The sequence below is a fragment of the Saimiri boliviensis genome, chromosome 4 (genome assembly GCF_048565385.1).
Source record: "Saimiri boliviensis isolate mSaiBol1 chromosome 4, mSaiBol1.pri, whole genome shotgun sequence".
NCBI lineage: Eukaryota > Metazoa > Chordata > Mammalia > Primates > Cebidae > Saimiri > Saimiri boliviensis.
In genome coordinates, this window is record NC_133452.1 from 130,453,702 (window position 1) to 130,469,965 (window position 16,264).

The following is a 16,264-nucleotide window of genomic DNA, read 5'->3' on the forward strand; positions in this document are numbered from 1 at the left end:
AATCCCAGCACTTTGGGAGGCCGAGGCGGGTGGATCACAAGGTCAAGAGATCGAGACCATCTTGGTCAACATGGTGAAACCCCGTCTCTACTAAAAATACAAAAAAAATAGCTGGGCATGGTGGCGCGTGCCTGTAATCCCAGCTACTCAGGAGGCTGAGGCAGGAGAATTGCCTGAACCCAGGAGGCGGAGGTTGCAGTGAGCTGAGATCGCGCCATTGCACTCCAGCCTGGGTAACAAGAGCGAAACTCCGTCTCAAAAAAAAAAAAAAAAAAAAAAAAAAAAAAAAAAAAAAATTAAGTACTCATATTTAAAGCATATTTAAGAGTATAAAGGTGAGGACACACACATACACACACACAGAAAGAGGAAGGGAGAGGATATGAGCTAGTTTTATGATTATTCATTATAGAAAACTAATAGGATCTATCTAAAGAAAGAGGGAACTAAGTGTATTATAAACAAATAAGATTATCAAGGCAACCCTGGGATGTATACCTTCTTAGTATCTGAAAAACTAAATTTTGAAAAACCCACAAAAAAGATATAGTGAAAGATTTTTAAAAATAAATATTCATATAAACATATTTAACAGATGATAATAATATCTCCAGATTACATTGACTCTATTTGCCATGTGAATAATTGTAAATGGGCTTCTTAACTGAAGTATATAAATAAAAATATTTTTAGAATAGATTATTTGCAATATGCAAAAGACACCTAACATAAACCCACTCAGAAAGATGCATTCATTATTTTCAACAAATAAGATGATGGGTAAAGGCATAACAAGAGAATGCAAACAAAAAGAAAGCAGCGGTCACTTTTCTTCTTACCAAACAGGATGAAATTCAGACACCCCATCAAAAAAACCAAAAAAACAAAAAAAATTGAGTGTGACAAGAAGGGCACTTTTTAATGTGAAGTATAAGATTCATATGAATATATGAGACATATATTTAAGTTCTAAATGCCAAATAGGTAGAAATTTGAGGTAGACACATAAAGCAGAATTTAAGGTAGATAAAAGGAAAATATTCAGAAATGTACTTCCAATAGAACACTTTAATTCCCTTTCCCTGGACTAGATCGGTTAAGTGGACAAAAAATAAGTATGAACACAGAAGATATTACTATGAATTAAAATATAGATATGCTACATCTATGTTGAACTTTCAAAATTGAAAATAGAGAACACATCCTTTCAAGTTTCAACAAAACATTCATGAAAATAGACTACATATTATGGAACAAAATGCCTCAGTAAGTTAGAAAAAAAAGTAGAAATGTCATAGAAATTATTCTCTGATCATAATGGAACAAACTAGATGATAAGAAAAATCAAGGCTGGGCACGATGGCTCACCCCTGTAATCCCAGCACTTTGGGAGGCTGAAGAGGTTGGACTGCTTGAATTCAGGAGTTTGAAACTAATGTGGGCAACAGTGAAAACCCATCTCTACAAACAATACAAAAATTAGCCGGATGTGGTGGCTCATGCCTGTGGTTCCAATTACTTGACTGAGGTAAGAGGATCGCTTGGGCCTAGGAGTTTGAGGCTGGAGTGAGCTATGATCGTGCCATTGCATTCTAGCCTGGGCAACAGAGTGAGACTCTGTCTCTAAAACAAACAAACAAATAAATAAAAATTAAATGTCTCAATGGCATAGAACAGAATTTCTTAATGAAGCAAGTATAATATTGATGTTAAACTATGACAGTGTACAAAAATAAAAATTGTAGATGAATTTACTTATCATATTGATGCAAAAATCCTAAATAAAACATTGCAAACAGATTCTAGCACAGGTGTAAAAATACCCATCAGGATCAAGGCCTTTTTTTTTTTTTTTTTTCCAGAAAACCTTTTGGAACTTCATGATATTTTGAATTTCAATGGATATTTTCCGTGAATAATGAGTTCAAATGAACAAGCAGTTATTTTTTTAGGATGAGGTGACAGACAAAACCATCACAGAGAAACTGAGGCAAATAAGATATATAAAACAATACTTCGGGTGAGTCTATCCATCCCAAAGTCATATTAAAGAAGTGGCTGCAGATTGGAGCCCAAAGCCTTTGGTTCCTCAGTTTCCAGATGAATTCTCACTAAGTGGGATCATGGGTTTGCTTTGGACACCCCAAATTCTAACTATTTCTTTTGTTTCTAACATCCTTTCCTTCTTCCCCGGCCCCTTCCCCTCATGTTACATCGCTTGCTAGTTTGAGACATCAGTCACCACTCAGAAAGAATTAAACCAGTATTTTGAGCTGGCAAAATTCTTAGCCTAGTACAATTCCTCTAATTAAACTGTAGCTCAACAATACTGTTCTCTAAAAATGTTTTATTTTTCCATCTAGCAACTCAGAATACTTTTCATAACTCCTCCAGGGCAGTGTGGATTATGTTAAGTGTTAGGAGGAAGTAGAAGGAAGAAAATGAATTTAGACGAACATTTTTCTTCCACCAAAAACATTTTATTCCACCAAAATAGCAATTGAAGGGATATTTCTGTCAGGCAATAGGGAGAATAATAATTTCATACCACCCAAAAAAAACAACCACACATACACTTAAATTCTCTCACCTCAGAAAACAGGGAAGGAAAGAAAAGAGAGAAGTAAAATACGAGCTTGAATAAAAAATCACAGAGAAACTTATAGCTATTTAGGGAGGGCAGCTGGCTGAAGTCAGACAGGAAGAGAAAGATCAAAACACCCTGCCCTATTTTTCAGGCTCATTCAAGTAGAAGACAAAAACAAAAATATGGGAGAAAGGAAGCAAACCACACCTTTTCCCTGCTGTCTCCCCAGAAAGGAACAGTGTCTCTGATCAGCCCTTTTACTGTGGACACTGACACTAAGCAAAGAAGATGACTCAAAAACGCTTCTAACTGGGTGATTCTGATGCTTTAGTTTATTTAAGATGTACCAGAGGCCATTGACCAAGGAGATCCATCACTTGGTAACTGAAGCTCATCGCTTTCTCTTCTTAGTTCCCATTGGCAGGCTCTATGCCATTCCTTGCTTGTGATGTGAGACTTCTGATTTCCTTTTGTTGAATAGGATATGATTTCCTGACAGAGATCTGTCCTGACACCAAATAGTAGCTATGATGAAATTCTTGTTCGTTTTTTTTTTTTTGGTGCCTTTTTGTGTGCCTTATCATTACAGGAATGCTAAAGGTGTAGGAATAGTTTCCCTGGATGCCCAAGAAATACAGTGTGATAGAAACAGTAGAAGGGACTTACTTGTTATGAACAACTTACTTATTATGAAACAGCCTAGGGACTTACTTTTTATGAACCTTTGGTTCATTCCATCTTTACTTCATCTGTAAAAGGGAGATCATGATAGAATCTACTGCATAGGGTTTTGTGATGATTCTCTCTCTCTCTCTCTCTCTCTCTCTCTCTCTCTCTCTCTCTCTCTCACACACACACACACACACACACACAGACACATACACGCACACACACACACATTTATATAGTGCTTAGAAAATGAACTCATAATAAGCAATGGACACATGTTAGCTGTTATTATTATGCAGGCAAGTCAGATTTTAGAGTTTGCGAGCCTTAGACACATTTACACAGAAGAAAAACTTTCTGGTCCAGCACCATATCCTCCACTTCCTCCCCACCTTTTGCCATCTATCAACCCCCTCTCTCCTCTAAATCCAAACACAGGCTCCCATTTGATCCAAGTTAGCTAGGCCCTTCCTCTCCTCTCCACGTGGCCCCTGCTTCGTCTCTGAAGGAAGCTGCAGAAGCCCAGCCTGGTGCTTCTACAAAGAAGGGGACACACACCTCTTCCACCCACTCACGCTGTTACTGCGTCTGATCATCTCTGTGCCACGTCCTTGTTCACTTAGCCTAAGCTGGTGTTTGTCTCCATTTCCAAATGTGATAAAACTCTTGGGAAAGACTGAGGTAGGTGTCGGCAGGAAGAAGAGAGGGAGTTAGACCGGGCGGCTTGAGTGCCCTCTGATGCCTCCTTTTCCACAGCATCACACAAGCCCTCACGAGTGGGAGCTCCACAGCCACGCACCTGGAGGAGGATTACTCACAATCAGGGTCAAATGCCTTGCATGTGGGGTCTACCAGTGAGCCTGTGGCCAGGCTTCCGCTTCATGAATTGTCACATTTTCATGAGAGATGTGGAGGGGGATGGGGCAGCATCCTAGCTCCTGTCCTGTCGAAGTTAGGTCAAGTCAGGCCGGGCTGTGGTAACCAACAACCTCCATTGCCTTCATGAAAGAACAGTTGTTTCTCATTCCTGCAGAGTGGCTTGTAGGTGTGGGTGATTCCCTGGGGCAGCTGCTCTTCGTGGTGACTCAGCTGGTTAGACTGCTTTTATATTGGGGTTGTGCCATCTCAACACAAGGCTGTCTTGATTGACTTGGTAGGGGAGGAGGAGAAGAGTCATGAACAGGGAATTACATTTTCTGACCAGGAAGCTTTTGTTCACTTTCTGTTGGTGAGAACAAGTCGCACGGCTCCAGGAGAGCAGGAAGTCCGGTTTCCCGTTTTCCATGGGCCTAGGAATTAGAGGATGAGCCCTCGTGATGTCTTCCACGTCTTGCTCTCTTTTTCTTTGCCTGTTATAATCTTCCATGGAGAAGAAATTATTTTTCTGATTGGTCCGATCAAGACCTCTAACCAAGGGCATGTTTACTAAGGGTCACAGAACAGTGAAAGGTTGCACAATTGCGTTTCACCTCTCTTTTCTGAATCCTGCTTAACTAAAACTTTAAAAACTCACGTACCGACCACTTCTTGCTCTTCTTAGTTATCAAATATATTTTCTTCCAACTCCTTTTTGACAGATCTTGCTTTGCTCTCAGCTGAGTCCACTGCAGCCATCTCAATGGAACTCCCTCATTCCCCTTTCTCCCCCACTAATCACCCCGTCTTTGTTCTTTTATCTGAAGAAGTGTTCCTTTCCTCCCACAAGACTTATGCTCTCTAGATTAGTCCATTTGGGTTACTGTAACAAGATACGTGAGACAGGGTAATTTATGAAGAATAGAAATTTATTTTTCAGTTCTGGAACTAGAAGTTCAAGGTGAACGCTCTGGAAGATTTGATGCCTTGGCCATTGACTTGAAAAATAAGTCACTGCAGTGAACTCTGGTTACCATGATATCCTGGGTTCATTCTTAACGTACACAGTATAGGCAAATCAATGCCACATTTCATGCTGAAAGACGATGTGAAATGATGAGTAAACATCGCCTTTTAAATAAGAAGGTAGAAGGTGAATTGCAATTTAAAACATCACCTTTTAAATAAGAAGATAGAAGGTGAATTTGAACTTTTGGTTTCATTTGCTTAAAAATCATGTTTTACTGTCCAGGTTTTACTGAAAGAATACTTAACTAAACACTTGCATCAAATCATTCCAGTGTAACAGTCCTCACAAGAAGGAAGGCAGAAGGGCAAAGTGCCAAGCTATTCTCTCCAGCCCTTCTCTTTTTATTAATTGATTGATTGATTAAGACAGGGCCTTGCTCTGTGACCCATGCTAGAGTGAAGTGATGTGTTCATGGCTCACTGCAACTTTGAAATTATGGGCTCAAGCAATCCTCCCACCACAGCCTCCAAAGTAGCTAAGACATCAGGTGCATGCCACCATGGTCTTTTTTTTTTTTTTTTTTTTTTTTTAAATTTAGACACGGGGTCTCACTGTGTTTTCCAGGCTGGTCTCTAACTCCTGGCCTCAAGATATCTTCCTCCTCAGCCTCCCAAAGTGCTGGGATTACAGGCACGAGCCATCATCCCTGTTCTCTGTAGCTCTTTTAATAAATTCTAATCGTATTCAGGAGGCTTTTGCATTCATGGCTTAATCACCTGCTAAAGGGCCCACCTTTTGATACTCTCACATTGGTGATTAAGTTGGAACACATGACTTTTGAGTGACTTTCAGACCACAGCATTTTGGAGAAAACTTCCCCTTTCTTCTTCTTCTTCTTCTTTTTTTTTTTTTTTTTTAATCTTCAGCTTCTCTTTTCTATAGATGCCTTCCACTTCACTTGGAAGCTTGTTAAGATTTCTTCTATCTTAAAAGTTTATTTTCCCAGACACCAGAACTCATTCCCTCTAACTGTAACTTTGTACTAATTACAAACCTCCCCCCATTTCTACCCCTGACTCCCCAGCCTCTGGTAACTATTACAACTTCGATGAGGTCAACTTTTTTAGATTCCACATGAGTGAAATCATGCAGTATTTGTCCTGTTCTTGGCTGATTTCACGTAACATATGGCCCTCCAGCTTCACCCATGCTGTTGCAAATGACAGGATTTCATGCTTTTTTATGGCTGAATAGTATTCCATAGTGTATATATAAACAATGTTTCTCATTCATACAGAGTGTGTTGTAGGTGTGAGTGATTCCCTGGGGCAGCTGCTAATTACCCTGATTTGATTACTACGCAATGTATACATGTGTTGAAACATCATGCTGTACCCCGTAAATATGTACAATTATTACATGTCAATTTAAAAAAACCCAAGAAAAGTATTTTTTTTAGAGTTTTTTTTTTCCTCAAGCACGTCCCATTTTTTCCTTTGTTTTCACTTTCAAAATTCTTGAAAGACTTTTCAGACCTGGTGGCTCACGCCTGTAATCCCAAGTTTGGGAGGCTCAGGTGGGAAGATCACCTGAGGTCAGGAGATCAAGACCGGGTTGACTTTTCATCTGCTGCCTTTGTTTTCTTCTTTCCAATTCACTCTTTTGAAATATGGCTTCTACCTTTAACACTCTGCTGTTCTCTTGAAGGTTATTGGCCCCCTACTAATCGTAAAACACAATAATGCTCTCTTATATTGTATCCCAGTGAACCTTTTTGCAGAATTCTATTCTTTGAGAATCTCTATTTTTTTTCTTTTCTTTTTTGTGATCCTTTTGGCTTACATGAAATTGTACTCTCCAAATGTTCTCTATGTCTTCTGTTTCTTCTCTGAGAATCCCTTTACTAAACCCTCTTGAGGCATATGCTTCAGAATGCTTAATTTGCATACTCTTAATTCCTTCTTAATTTATACACTCTCTGTTGGCAATGTCAACACCCCATAGAAAGGGAGGCCTATTGGTCAGAACAGGCCAGGGAATAGAATACATAATAAACAATCACTTAGTTCTTCTAGGGCCCCATGCTATGTAGAACAAATATTTTTACTTCTTCTCCCAGCCCACTTTTAATAGACCTAAATTGCTGTCAGTGATTCTGCAGGCAGACAATACTTGAGTGGTGTGACACAACTTTGTGAAACATCCTACCCAGCACCTGATGATGTAAAACTCTTCTATCTTGATTGGTTGTCAGTCTGAGGAGTTTCCAATCCTGGGGAAGCCAGAATAACAGCTGCTTATACTCTTAATGAATATTTTTGGACTGAGTTTTATGAACCCATCCTGAAGAGGCTGATGATTTTACTATCTCATTTTTTTCCTTTCCCTAGAATGGATTCTAGGTGGCTCCCCTGGGTGGTGGCTCTGTTAGTGAATCTGACCAGACTGGATTCCTCCGTGACTCAAGGCACAGACTCTCCAGGTAAGAAGAGAGCAATTATTTTTTCCAGTGTGTATGCAAGAATTGCCATGGGGGAGCGATGCCTTTTCTTATAAGTCCAGGCCACAGACCAGACTGGAAGTGGCTTTTGGCTTCAAAGAGCTGTGTTCTTCCCTTTGGCAGAAAGGTACTCCTTCCTTCTTTACATACATAGGATGAACTTCATATACCAGAGCCACCTGTTTAAGGGGTGGGGACGCAGGAAAAGGGAAACATTGTGTCTTGTTTAGGGTTCCTATTGTGTGTATCAATCGCCTATGCAGCCATGAAGCAATGTAAGACCATGAAAGCACATATTCATGAGCAGAAACAGGATGTAATGTGCTAAGAACAGAATCCCCTTTGCATGTTAGTTTCATTAAACACAAAAGAGGAACAAACCTGGCTGGGGGAGCTCACTGTTATTAGAGACTAGAAACCGCCCTGAGTTTATAATGTCCATTCGACAATACAACTGAACAAAAATCAGCGTAGATTTTTAAATGATGATGAAAGATTCAGATTTCCGCCCCCTGGTTTAGACTACTAGAGGAAATAGAGAAGAATATACACGCTGAGAAACTGCAGGCTGGAATTTCTTCTGAAATTAGCTACTGAGTGAGGGATAAGTGTGGTTGACCCAGGAAGGTCATTCTTATGGCTCAGTTCAGAGTTGGAGGAGGCCTCCGAACTTAGAAATGAAAGTAAATTTACAACCCAAGATTAATAGCAATTATTCTTCGTGTCTCAACTTAGATGCAATTTCTTCAGGAAGTCCTTCCTGACTTACCGTATCCTTAACCCCATACGAATTTCCTTTTTATTGTAGTTGCTGTTCTCAAGTACATAGAATTGGGTTAATTTTGTCCAGTGAGTTCACAGCACACTGTAATCGTTGGCAGTAGTACAAGACCTCTTTTCTCTTCCCTCGCCTCCATTCTCATTCTCTCCCTGCCCTAGAGAATCCATTCTAAAGGTGTCTGGGATGTGTCTAAGTATGAGAGTGGCCTTTAAAAATATGTAGCATTGTTTTTCTTTATGTATTAAAAAAATTTAATAAATGTCATTGTGCATTGAATCACGTTCTGTTTCTTTTCTCACTGGACACTGTGCTTTTTAAGCATACGGAGGTTGAAGGCCTCCTCTAAGATCCATGTGCTCTGATGTAATTTACCAGGCATGGGTTTTCCCCAAGGAGGGAGCTGGTTCATGGTCCCCGTTTTGGTTTTCCAGAAGATTTTGTGATTCAGGCAAAGGCTGACTGTTACTTCACCAACGGGACAGAAAAGGTGCAGTTTGTGGTCAGATTCATCTTTAACTTGGAGGAGTACGCACATTTCGACAGCGATGTGGGGCTGTTTGTGGCATTGACGGAGCTAGGGCAGCCGGATGCTGAGCAGTGGAACAGCCGGCTGGATCTCTTGGAGAGGAGCAGGGGGGCAGTGAATACGGTCTGTAGACACAACTACAGGCTGGGCGCTCCCTTCACTGTGGGGAGAAAAGGTGAGGAGACAGGTGGGGTCTGGCAGGGCTCAGGAATGTCCCCCATGTGAATCTGGCCATGGCTCTTCTTCCTTATAATAAGCGATTTTCTGCTTTAGGATAAATGGTTGTCTGTGTAGACGTTCTGTCCCCAGCTGTGACGCATTATCCTCACAAGTCCACCACTGTGGTCTTGCTCTTAGACCCCCAAGGCTGTTGGGGACTTCTAGCCCTCTAAGTGGGCTGGTAAAGCAGTGATCATGGGAGTACCTCAGAAAGTCTAAATCCTCCTGGGAAGCATTGACATACCCTGCTACTGATCTTGGGGGCTGAGACTTACCGATACTTTGCGTTCACTTGGGTGATCTGGGAAAGAGAGGTAGTGATAGTCCCTAAAGAATCTCCTGTCCCAGCTTGGTGGTTTCCTTTCACGGTGTCTCATTTCTACCCCTTCCTAGTGCAACCAGAGGTGACGGTGTACCCAGAGAGGACCCCACTCCTGCACCAGCATAATCTGCTGCTCTGCTCTGTGACGGGCTTCTATCCAGGGGACATCAAGATTAGCTGGTTCCTGAATGGGCAGGAGGAGAGATCTGGGGTCCTGTCCACTGGCCTTATCGGGAATGGAGACTGGACCTTTCAGACTGTGGTGATGCTGGAAATGACTCCTGAACTTGGAGATGTCTACACCTGCCTTGTCAATCATTCCAGCCTGCTGAGCCCTGTTACTGTGGAGTGGAGTGAGAATTAGTTTCTAGTGCTCTCTGGGCCTGACTCAGGACTATAAAAACTGACTCAATGCAGAGCCTGTGTCACTTCTGGGTCACAACATGAATTCTTTCCCTTGATTTGGGACAATCACAGAAACCAGAGTTCTTGGGTTAGGGTGGGACAAAACATGGCAGATATGATTCCTCATATCTTCCAAGAAATAAGGAGGTCTAATCACCTCATTATATGCGTCCAACCCTATAAACTGGTATCCTCTAATTCTTTGGTCTTAGTAATTGGGAGGCATTCCTATGGGTTGTAAGAATCAGTAACAGACGGGTTATAACTCCATGGGTGCCAATTTTGGTTTCAATGAACTATTTCTAAATTTATTTATTTTTCTCTAGCTAGCATTGGATTTGGTATCTAGTATAGATTCTGGGATTTCAAGAGGTGGATTAAATACTGGGATATCTTTGCTAATTTTAACACCTGTTTCCCATAGGAGCTCAGTCTGAATATTCTTGGAGAAAGATGCTGAGTGGCATTGCAGCCTTCGTATTTGGGCTAATCTTCCTTCTGATGGGGATTGTTATCCAGCTCAGGGCTCAGAAAGGTAATGAGCCTGTGAGGAGTGCCCTGCCGCCTGCCCAAGGGCTTCCCCGCTCCTGTCTTCCCTGACATCAAAGATCTGAGGTAAGGAGAGCTGATTGTACCTCTCAGGGATCACTGGCATAATTTTTTTCTGAAGCTAGAAACAGGGAATAAGCAGAGAGAGTGCTGATGTTGCCAGCCATTTGTCTTCCCTCCCAGGATAATCATATTTGGTCCTAATTGGGGCAATTCGTTCCATTCTTTTCTCGATTTCTTTGCAGGACACGTGGGGACGCAGATGTCTGGTGATGAGGTAATGTCTCCTTTTCCTTGTCTTTGAGTGGCAGATCGTTCTCCCAGTTCTTTGGCCAGAAGGAGATGCCATGGGGGTAGGGAGGAGTAACGTTGGTTCTGTCTGGGTGGCACTGTCTCCTGAGTCTCTGGAATGGCTATGGGGGGTGGTAAGGCTGCCTCCTGAGACCTTCATCACTGTTCCTCCAGGTCTCAAGAGCTGTTCTGCCCCTTCAGCCATGCTAAAGTCCACGGACGCTTCTCTCCCTGGAGCCTAAAGTAGTGATGGGTAGTCTGGGCCCTGGGTGAGGTAAAGGACATTCCTGAGGCCAGTCTTCTGGGAATAACTCTCTTCCTTGATCCTTGGAGGAGTCCAACGCGATTCTGGAACTCTGTGCTCTGAGATCATGCATCTCCCACCCATCTGCCCTTCTCCCTCCTGCATGTATACATCTTTAATTCCCATTGCCAAGGACTCTGTCCAGAAACTCCTCTAAGACCTTACTTCTTCCAGCCCCAAATCATTCATTTTTCTATGGTCCAGCCCTACCCCTATAAGCCATGATCTCCAGAGCTTTTCGTCTTCCAGCTGCAGTCTCCACAGTCTTCAGAAGACGAAGGCTCAGGTAGTCACTGTTTCCAAAAACCTCTTTGTTGTAGAATAAAACGGAGATACAGAGAACCACACAAAATGTATAATTTAGTAAGTTATTTAAGGAAAACTCCATGTAATCCAGTTAAGAAACAGGACTTTGCCAGCTCCAGCAGACGTCTCTGGGTACCTCAGGCCAATCAAAACCTCTCTCTCCCCTCAAAAGTGATCATATCCTGACTTTCTGGTAGCCTCTTTCCTGCCTTTCTTTGTAGTCTACTCCCCCAGGTATGCGTTCCTGGACGCTACAGCTTAGTTGCCTTTTACATCTCTTATACTTCACTGGTTTCTCTCTCATCTGCCTTTGTGTCTGTCTTCTTATGATTAATCTGCTGAAAAGCTGGAGCTGTTTGACCTGTAGCATTTCCCACACTCTGGATTTTGCTGGCTGCATGCACATGGTACAGTGTAACACGTCTTCTGCCCTCTGTATCTCCTGCAAATTGGCATCTGAACACAGAGGCTGGATCAGACTCTGATTTGATCTTTTCCTTTGGAAAGTCTATACGTGGTCCTGTGGTCTTTCATCATGAGATGAAATTTCCAGCTGTTTCTCTTTTCGTGATGTTCGCAATCATTGATACTAATTGCTTAGGTCGTTAATTTGTTGGGGATTGTTAAATGGTGATATCCTGTCATTTTTCTTCATTTACATGATTTATTAATGCTATAAAGAGACACTTCTTTTCCTTTACTAGTGAAGAGACACTCCCCTTCACTTACTAGTCAGTGGAAAGGCAGAATCAATGTTTGAGTCTCCTTTTATTTACTAATTTTCAAGCTAATAAGTTGGTTTCCTAATAGTAGTAAAATCTACAGATGCCAATCAGGTTTTACTTTTATTTTTCAGGTAAGTATAAACAGAAGGATTTAAATGTTTGATAGATTTTACTCTATTGCAATTTTTATGCTTGTTGAAGCTTACGTGCTTTATTTTTGGTGAGTGAAAACTTCTTCAAGTGGCTGAAAATGAAACTGAGTTCTTTTGATACAAAGTTCTTTTGATAATTTCTTTGTTATCTGGGATGACAAGATGTTTCTGGTTCATCCTCTTCATTTCTTGCCTAGACCTGGAGGTAGCCATTTTTTTTTTCTTCAGAAATCTCTGGTTTATTTTACAGGAAAATGACATTTAAGACTATAATCTAGAGCTAGGGAGTCTCATCCTACTGAACCCACCGCTTGAGTCACCTCAAAAGTAACGGCAAGGGAGTTTCCACCAGGAAGTGCTTCAAACCATCCTGAGATGCTGTGGGTCAGGATTCAAAGAAAGAAGCACGAAATGCCAGGGTGATCAGTCCAAAGCATTTATTTGGGGAATTTACCTACGGAGGGCTTCAGGAGTCCTAAGAGACAGCAAGAGAAAAGGGATGTTCTTCCTGGGTATTTCTGCAGTGAGGGGGTCAGGGTATGGAGTTTATATGAGGGTTTAAAGAATTCGGCTCAGGGCTGGGACACAGTTTCAGCATTCAGGGCAATAACCTAGATAACTTTCTCAGTGCCTGGGAGTGTTCAAGGCCTTGGCTCAGGTTCAGGCCTGCTGGGGAAAACCTGCAGTTGGCTGGGTCACAGAGGCATTCTGTGATTTTTCGGTCAGAAAATGGAAAGAAACCAGGGAGAGGGGTAGTGGAGAAGCCTAAATAGATAGGAGTGGTCACTGCGTCTGGCCTGTTCAATGGAAATATAACATTTATAGGTGTATACATTTTAAAAAATCAGTCTTTTCTATATTACATCTGCGTCTCCTTTCTTTTACACCAAGAACTCTGGTTTTTAAGGACGCAGGGACAGACACAATTAGAAAGTCCATACTTACTTGCTTTTCCTGAATTAACACAGACAGCAGTCTAAGGATAATAACACTCATAGTACAACCACAAAATGGCTACTAAAAATGGTCGACATTCTTTTTAGCTCCATTCTCCATTTTTACCTATGTTTTCCCCACCTTGCTAGTTGAACTGTGTCTATGTTAATTGATCTTGTACCATTACAGAGACTACTTACTCCCTTATGAGTCCTAGTTCTGTGAGTTGAGCCAGGTTTAATGCTCACCATCATTCCCTATGCTGATGTCCCTGTCATGTGGTGTTTTTCAGGTGTGATCCTTGGATCCATGGGGGTCCCTGGGACCCTTCAAGGGGCCTATGAAGTCAAGCATTTTTCTAATAATATCAAGATGTTATTTGCCTTTTTCACTGTATTATTTGCATAGTGGTATAGAAATCTATGGTAGGTGAGACCGTTAGTGCCTCAGCACAAATCAAGGCGGTGACATCAAGTCGTGTAGGTAGTCATGTTCTTCACTGCCCTAAGCTTAGAGTAAAGAAAAGAAAGAAAGAACGAAAGAACCAGTGACTTTGATGAAGCAATAAAATCATTAGTTTACTAAATTTTAAACTTCAAGCACACATCTGTTTAATATTCAGTGTAAGAAAATAGGCAGCATTTCTGGTGCATACTGAAGGAAAGGCAGTTGTTCTGTGGAAAAGCCACTGTGTAATTGCATGAGTTGTGAGTGAAGCTAGATGTTCCTTTTTTTTTTTTTTTAATGGGTGGGTCGTCATTTTCCTTGAAAGAATGACTGAAAGTCATAATGTGATTATTCAGACTTGGGTATTTATAGAAATTTTCTCAAAAATGAACAAAATAAGCTTATCCTATCAAAGAAAATAATATTGACAGTGGAAATTGGAATTTCAAGTGAAAATTAAAATTTTGGAAAACTTATGTGTGCCGCAGCTTCTCACTACTTAAAGATTTTCCTGATGAGATTGGTGGTGATATTAACAAATATGGTTTTAAAAACATTGTTTCATAAAATATGTCAGTACTTTAATCTGCATAACCCCATGAACCAATAATTTACAAATAATCAATGCATGATATTGCAAAGTCATGTGTAGATGAAAAGATCCATCTAAAGATAGACTAGTGAATTTTAACATAACAGAATATGAAAAGTTAGTTGATAAGGTTTCAGATTCTACACCGCAACAGACCTGTAATAATCTGCCATTTGTTGGGTTTTGGTGTCTTATCAAGGAAGAATAGTTACAACAGCTGAAAAGGCTATTGAAATGTTCCTCCTTTTCCCACTGTGTATCTGAGTGAGATGAGATTTTCTTCCTGTACCTCAGCCAAAACAACATATTGTTCCATACTGAATGTAGAAGAATCTATAACCAAGCTAGTTTTATTAAGCCAGACATTAAAGAGATTTTTACAAATGTTAAATAATTCCTTCTTTTGTACTATTTTTCTGTGCTTGAAAAGACAGCTATTTTCCATAAAAATATGTTATTTATGGTAACATGTAATGAGTTTGTAAAAACAAATAAATCGGGCCAGGAGCAGTGGCTCACGCCTGTAATCCTAGCATTTTGGGAGGCTGAGGCAGGTGGATCACAAGGTCAGGAGATCGAGACCATTCTGGACAACATAGTGAAACCCTGTCTCTACTAAAAATACAAAAATTAGCTGGGCGTGGTGGTGCATGCCTGCAATCCCAGCTACTAGGGAGGCTGAGGCAGGAGAATCCCTTGAACCAGTGAGTCGGAGGTTGCAGTGAGCTGAGATCATGCCACTGCACTCCATCCTGCAACAGAGCAAGCCTTGGTCTCAAAAAAAAAAAAAAAAAAATATATATATATATATATATATATATTTTACATATATGTAAAGTGACTATATACATATATATACGTATATATATTAATATACTTATATACTTATATATTAATATACTTATATATTTATATATACTTATATATATTAATGTCACTTTACATAATTCATATAAACTAAAGCTTCTTGGTGTTTTCAACAATTTTATGAATAAAAAGGGATCCTTATACCAAAAGAATTATAAACTATGGAGGTAGTCACTGTGATTGTTTGAAATTATTTCTCTTAGGTGCCTCAGGAAGACTAAGGAAAGTGTCTTAGTTTGAGCTACTATAACAACTACCAGAGATTGCATGGCTTAAAAACAGCAGAAATGTATTTTTCACAGTTCTGGAGGCTGGGTCCGAGATCAGGGTGATAACCTGGTAGGGATCTGGTGAGGGCCTGCTGGCAGCATCTTCTCACTAAGTCCTCACATGGTAAAAAGAGAGGGAGCTCTCTGGAGTCTCCCTTATAAGGACCCTAATCGCATTCACAAGGGCCATACCCTCATGACCTAATCACCTTCCAAAGGCATCATCTCCTAATACCATCACCTTGGATGTTTGGATTTCATTGTATGAATCTCGGGAAGGCACATTCAATTTATAGCAGGAAGTTCTTGCACTTCATAGTTGAAAGTCAGTTTTGCAGATATAAAAATCTTGGTTCTATTTTCTGCTCTTGGGTATCTTAAAAAGTTACTACATTTTCACATAGCTGCTATCAAAAAGTCTGATGATAACCTAATTGTTAACAAGTCATTGTTACTTTTGCTGAGATGTCCAGATGGTATTTTCTTTTTCTTTAGTATCCACAAATTTTATTGAAAAATATCTTGTTGGGGGGAGGGCAAGATGGCTGACTAGATGCAGCCAGGTGGAACAGCTCTCACTGAAGAGCCCAGACGACTGGTGTGTCCCTAACAGATGTTCAGATGGAAGGCACTTAGAGTGGACAGAGGGTAGACACAGAGGCTGGGCTAAAGGGGGAGAAAGCTGGGAAGCTTACATGAGGCTATAGCGCATCCGAACTCATTCCTGTCATCCAGTGGCTCCAGGGAAATAGGTGAGTTGAACTGGCAAGGAGCAAGCCACTCTCACAGCCTCTGGAACCATGGCAGGAGGAGACCCATCCACCACCATGGATACTTGAGTTGGCAGGGAGAGCCATTTAGAGAAGTGGTGGAGGCAGCAAGCCAGCTGGTGTGGAGCCAAGAGGATTTGGTGCAGGAGTGTCTGCAGTGGAGCATGGCCAGGAATGGCCATATTTCTAGGCTGAACTTAATCCCATAGGAGACATTAGCCC

At 41.0% G+C, this 16,264-nt stretch overlaps 1 protein-coding gene across 2 annotated transcripts; it reads left to right on the forward strand.

Annotated features, from left to right (window-relative positions):
• The first annotated feature begins 7,340 nt into the window (after positions 1 to 7,340).
• Positions 7,341 to 14,898, forward strand: LOC120363315 (HLA class II histocompatibility antigen, DO beta chain). Of its 2 annotated transcripts, none has more exons than XM_039467952.2 (6): positions 7,341 to 7,563; positions 8,794 to 9,063; positions 9,501 to 9,782; positions 10,259 to 10,449; positions 10,629 to 10,660; positions 10,849 to 14,898. In XM_039467952.2, the coding sequence occupies exons 1-4, from the start codon at positions 7,437 to 7,439 to the stop codon at positions 10,432 to 10,434; spliced, it is 855 nt and encodes a 284-aa protein (XP_039323886.1). In that variant the 5' UTR covers positions 7,341 to 7,436; the 3' UTR covers positions 10,435 to 10,449; positions 10,629 to 10,660; positions 10,849 to 14,898. The 2 variants fall into 2 exon arrangements, with proteins under 2 accessions (XP_039323886.1, XP_074254315.1); XM_074398214.1 differs by having other exon boundaries at positions 10,259 to 10,369.
• The last annotated feature ends 1,366 nt before the right edge of the window (positions 14,899 to 16,264 follow it).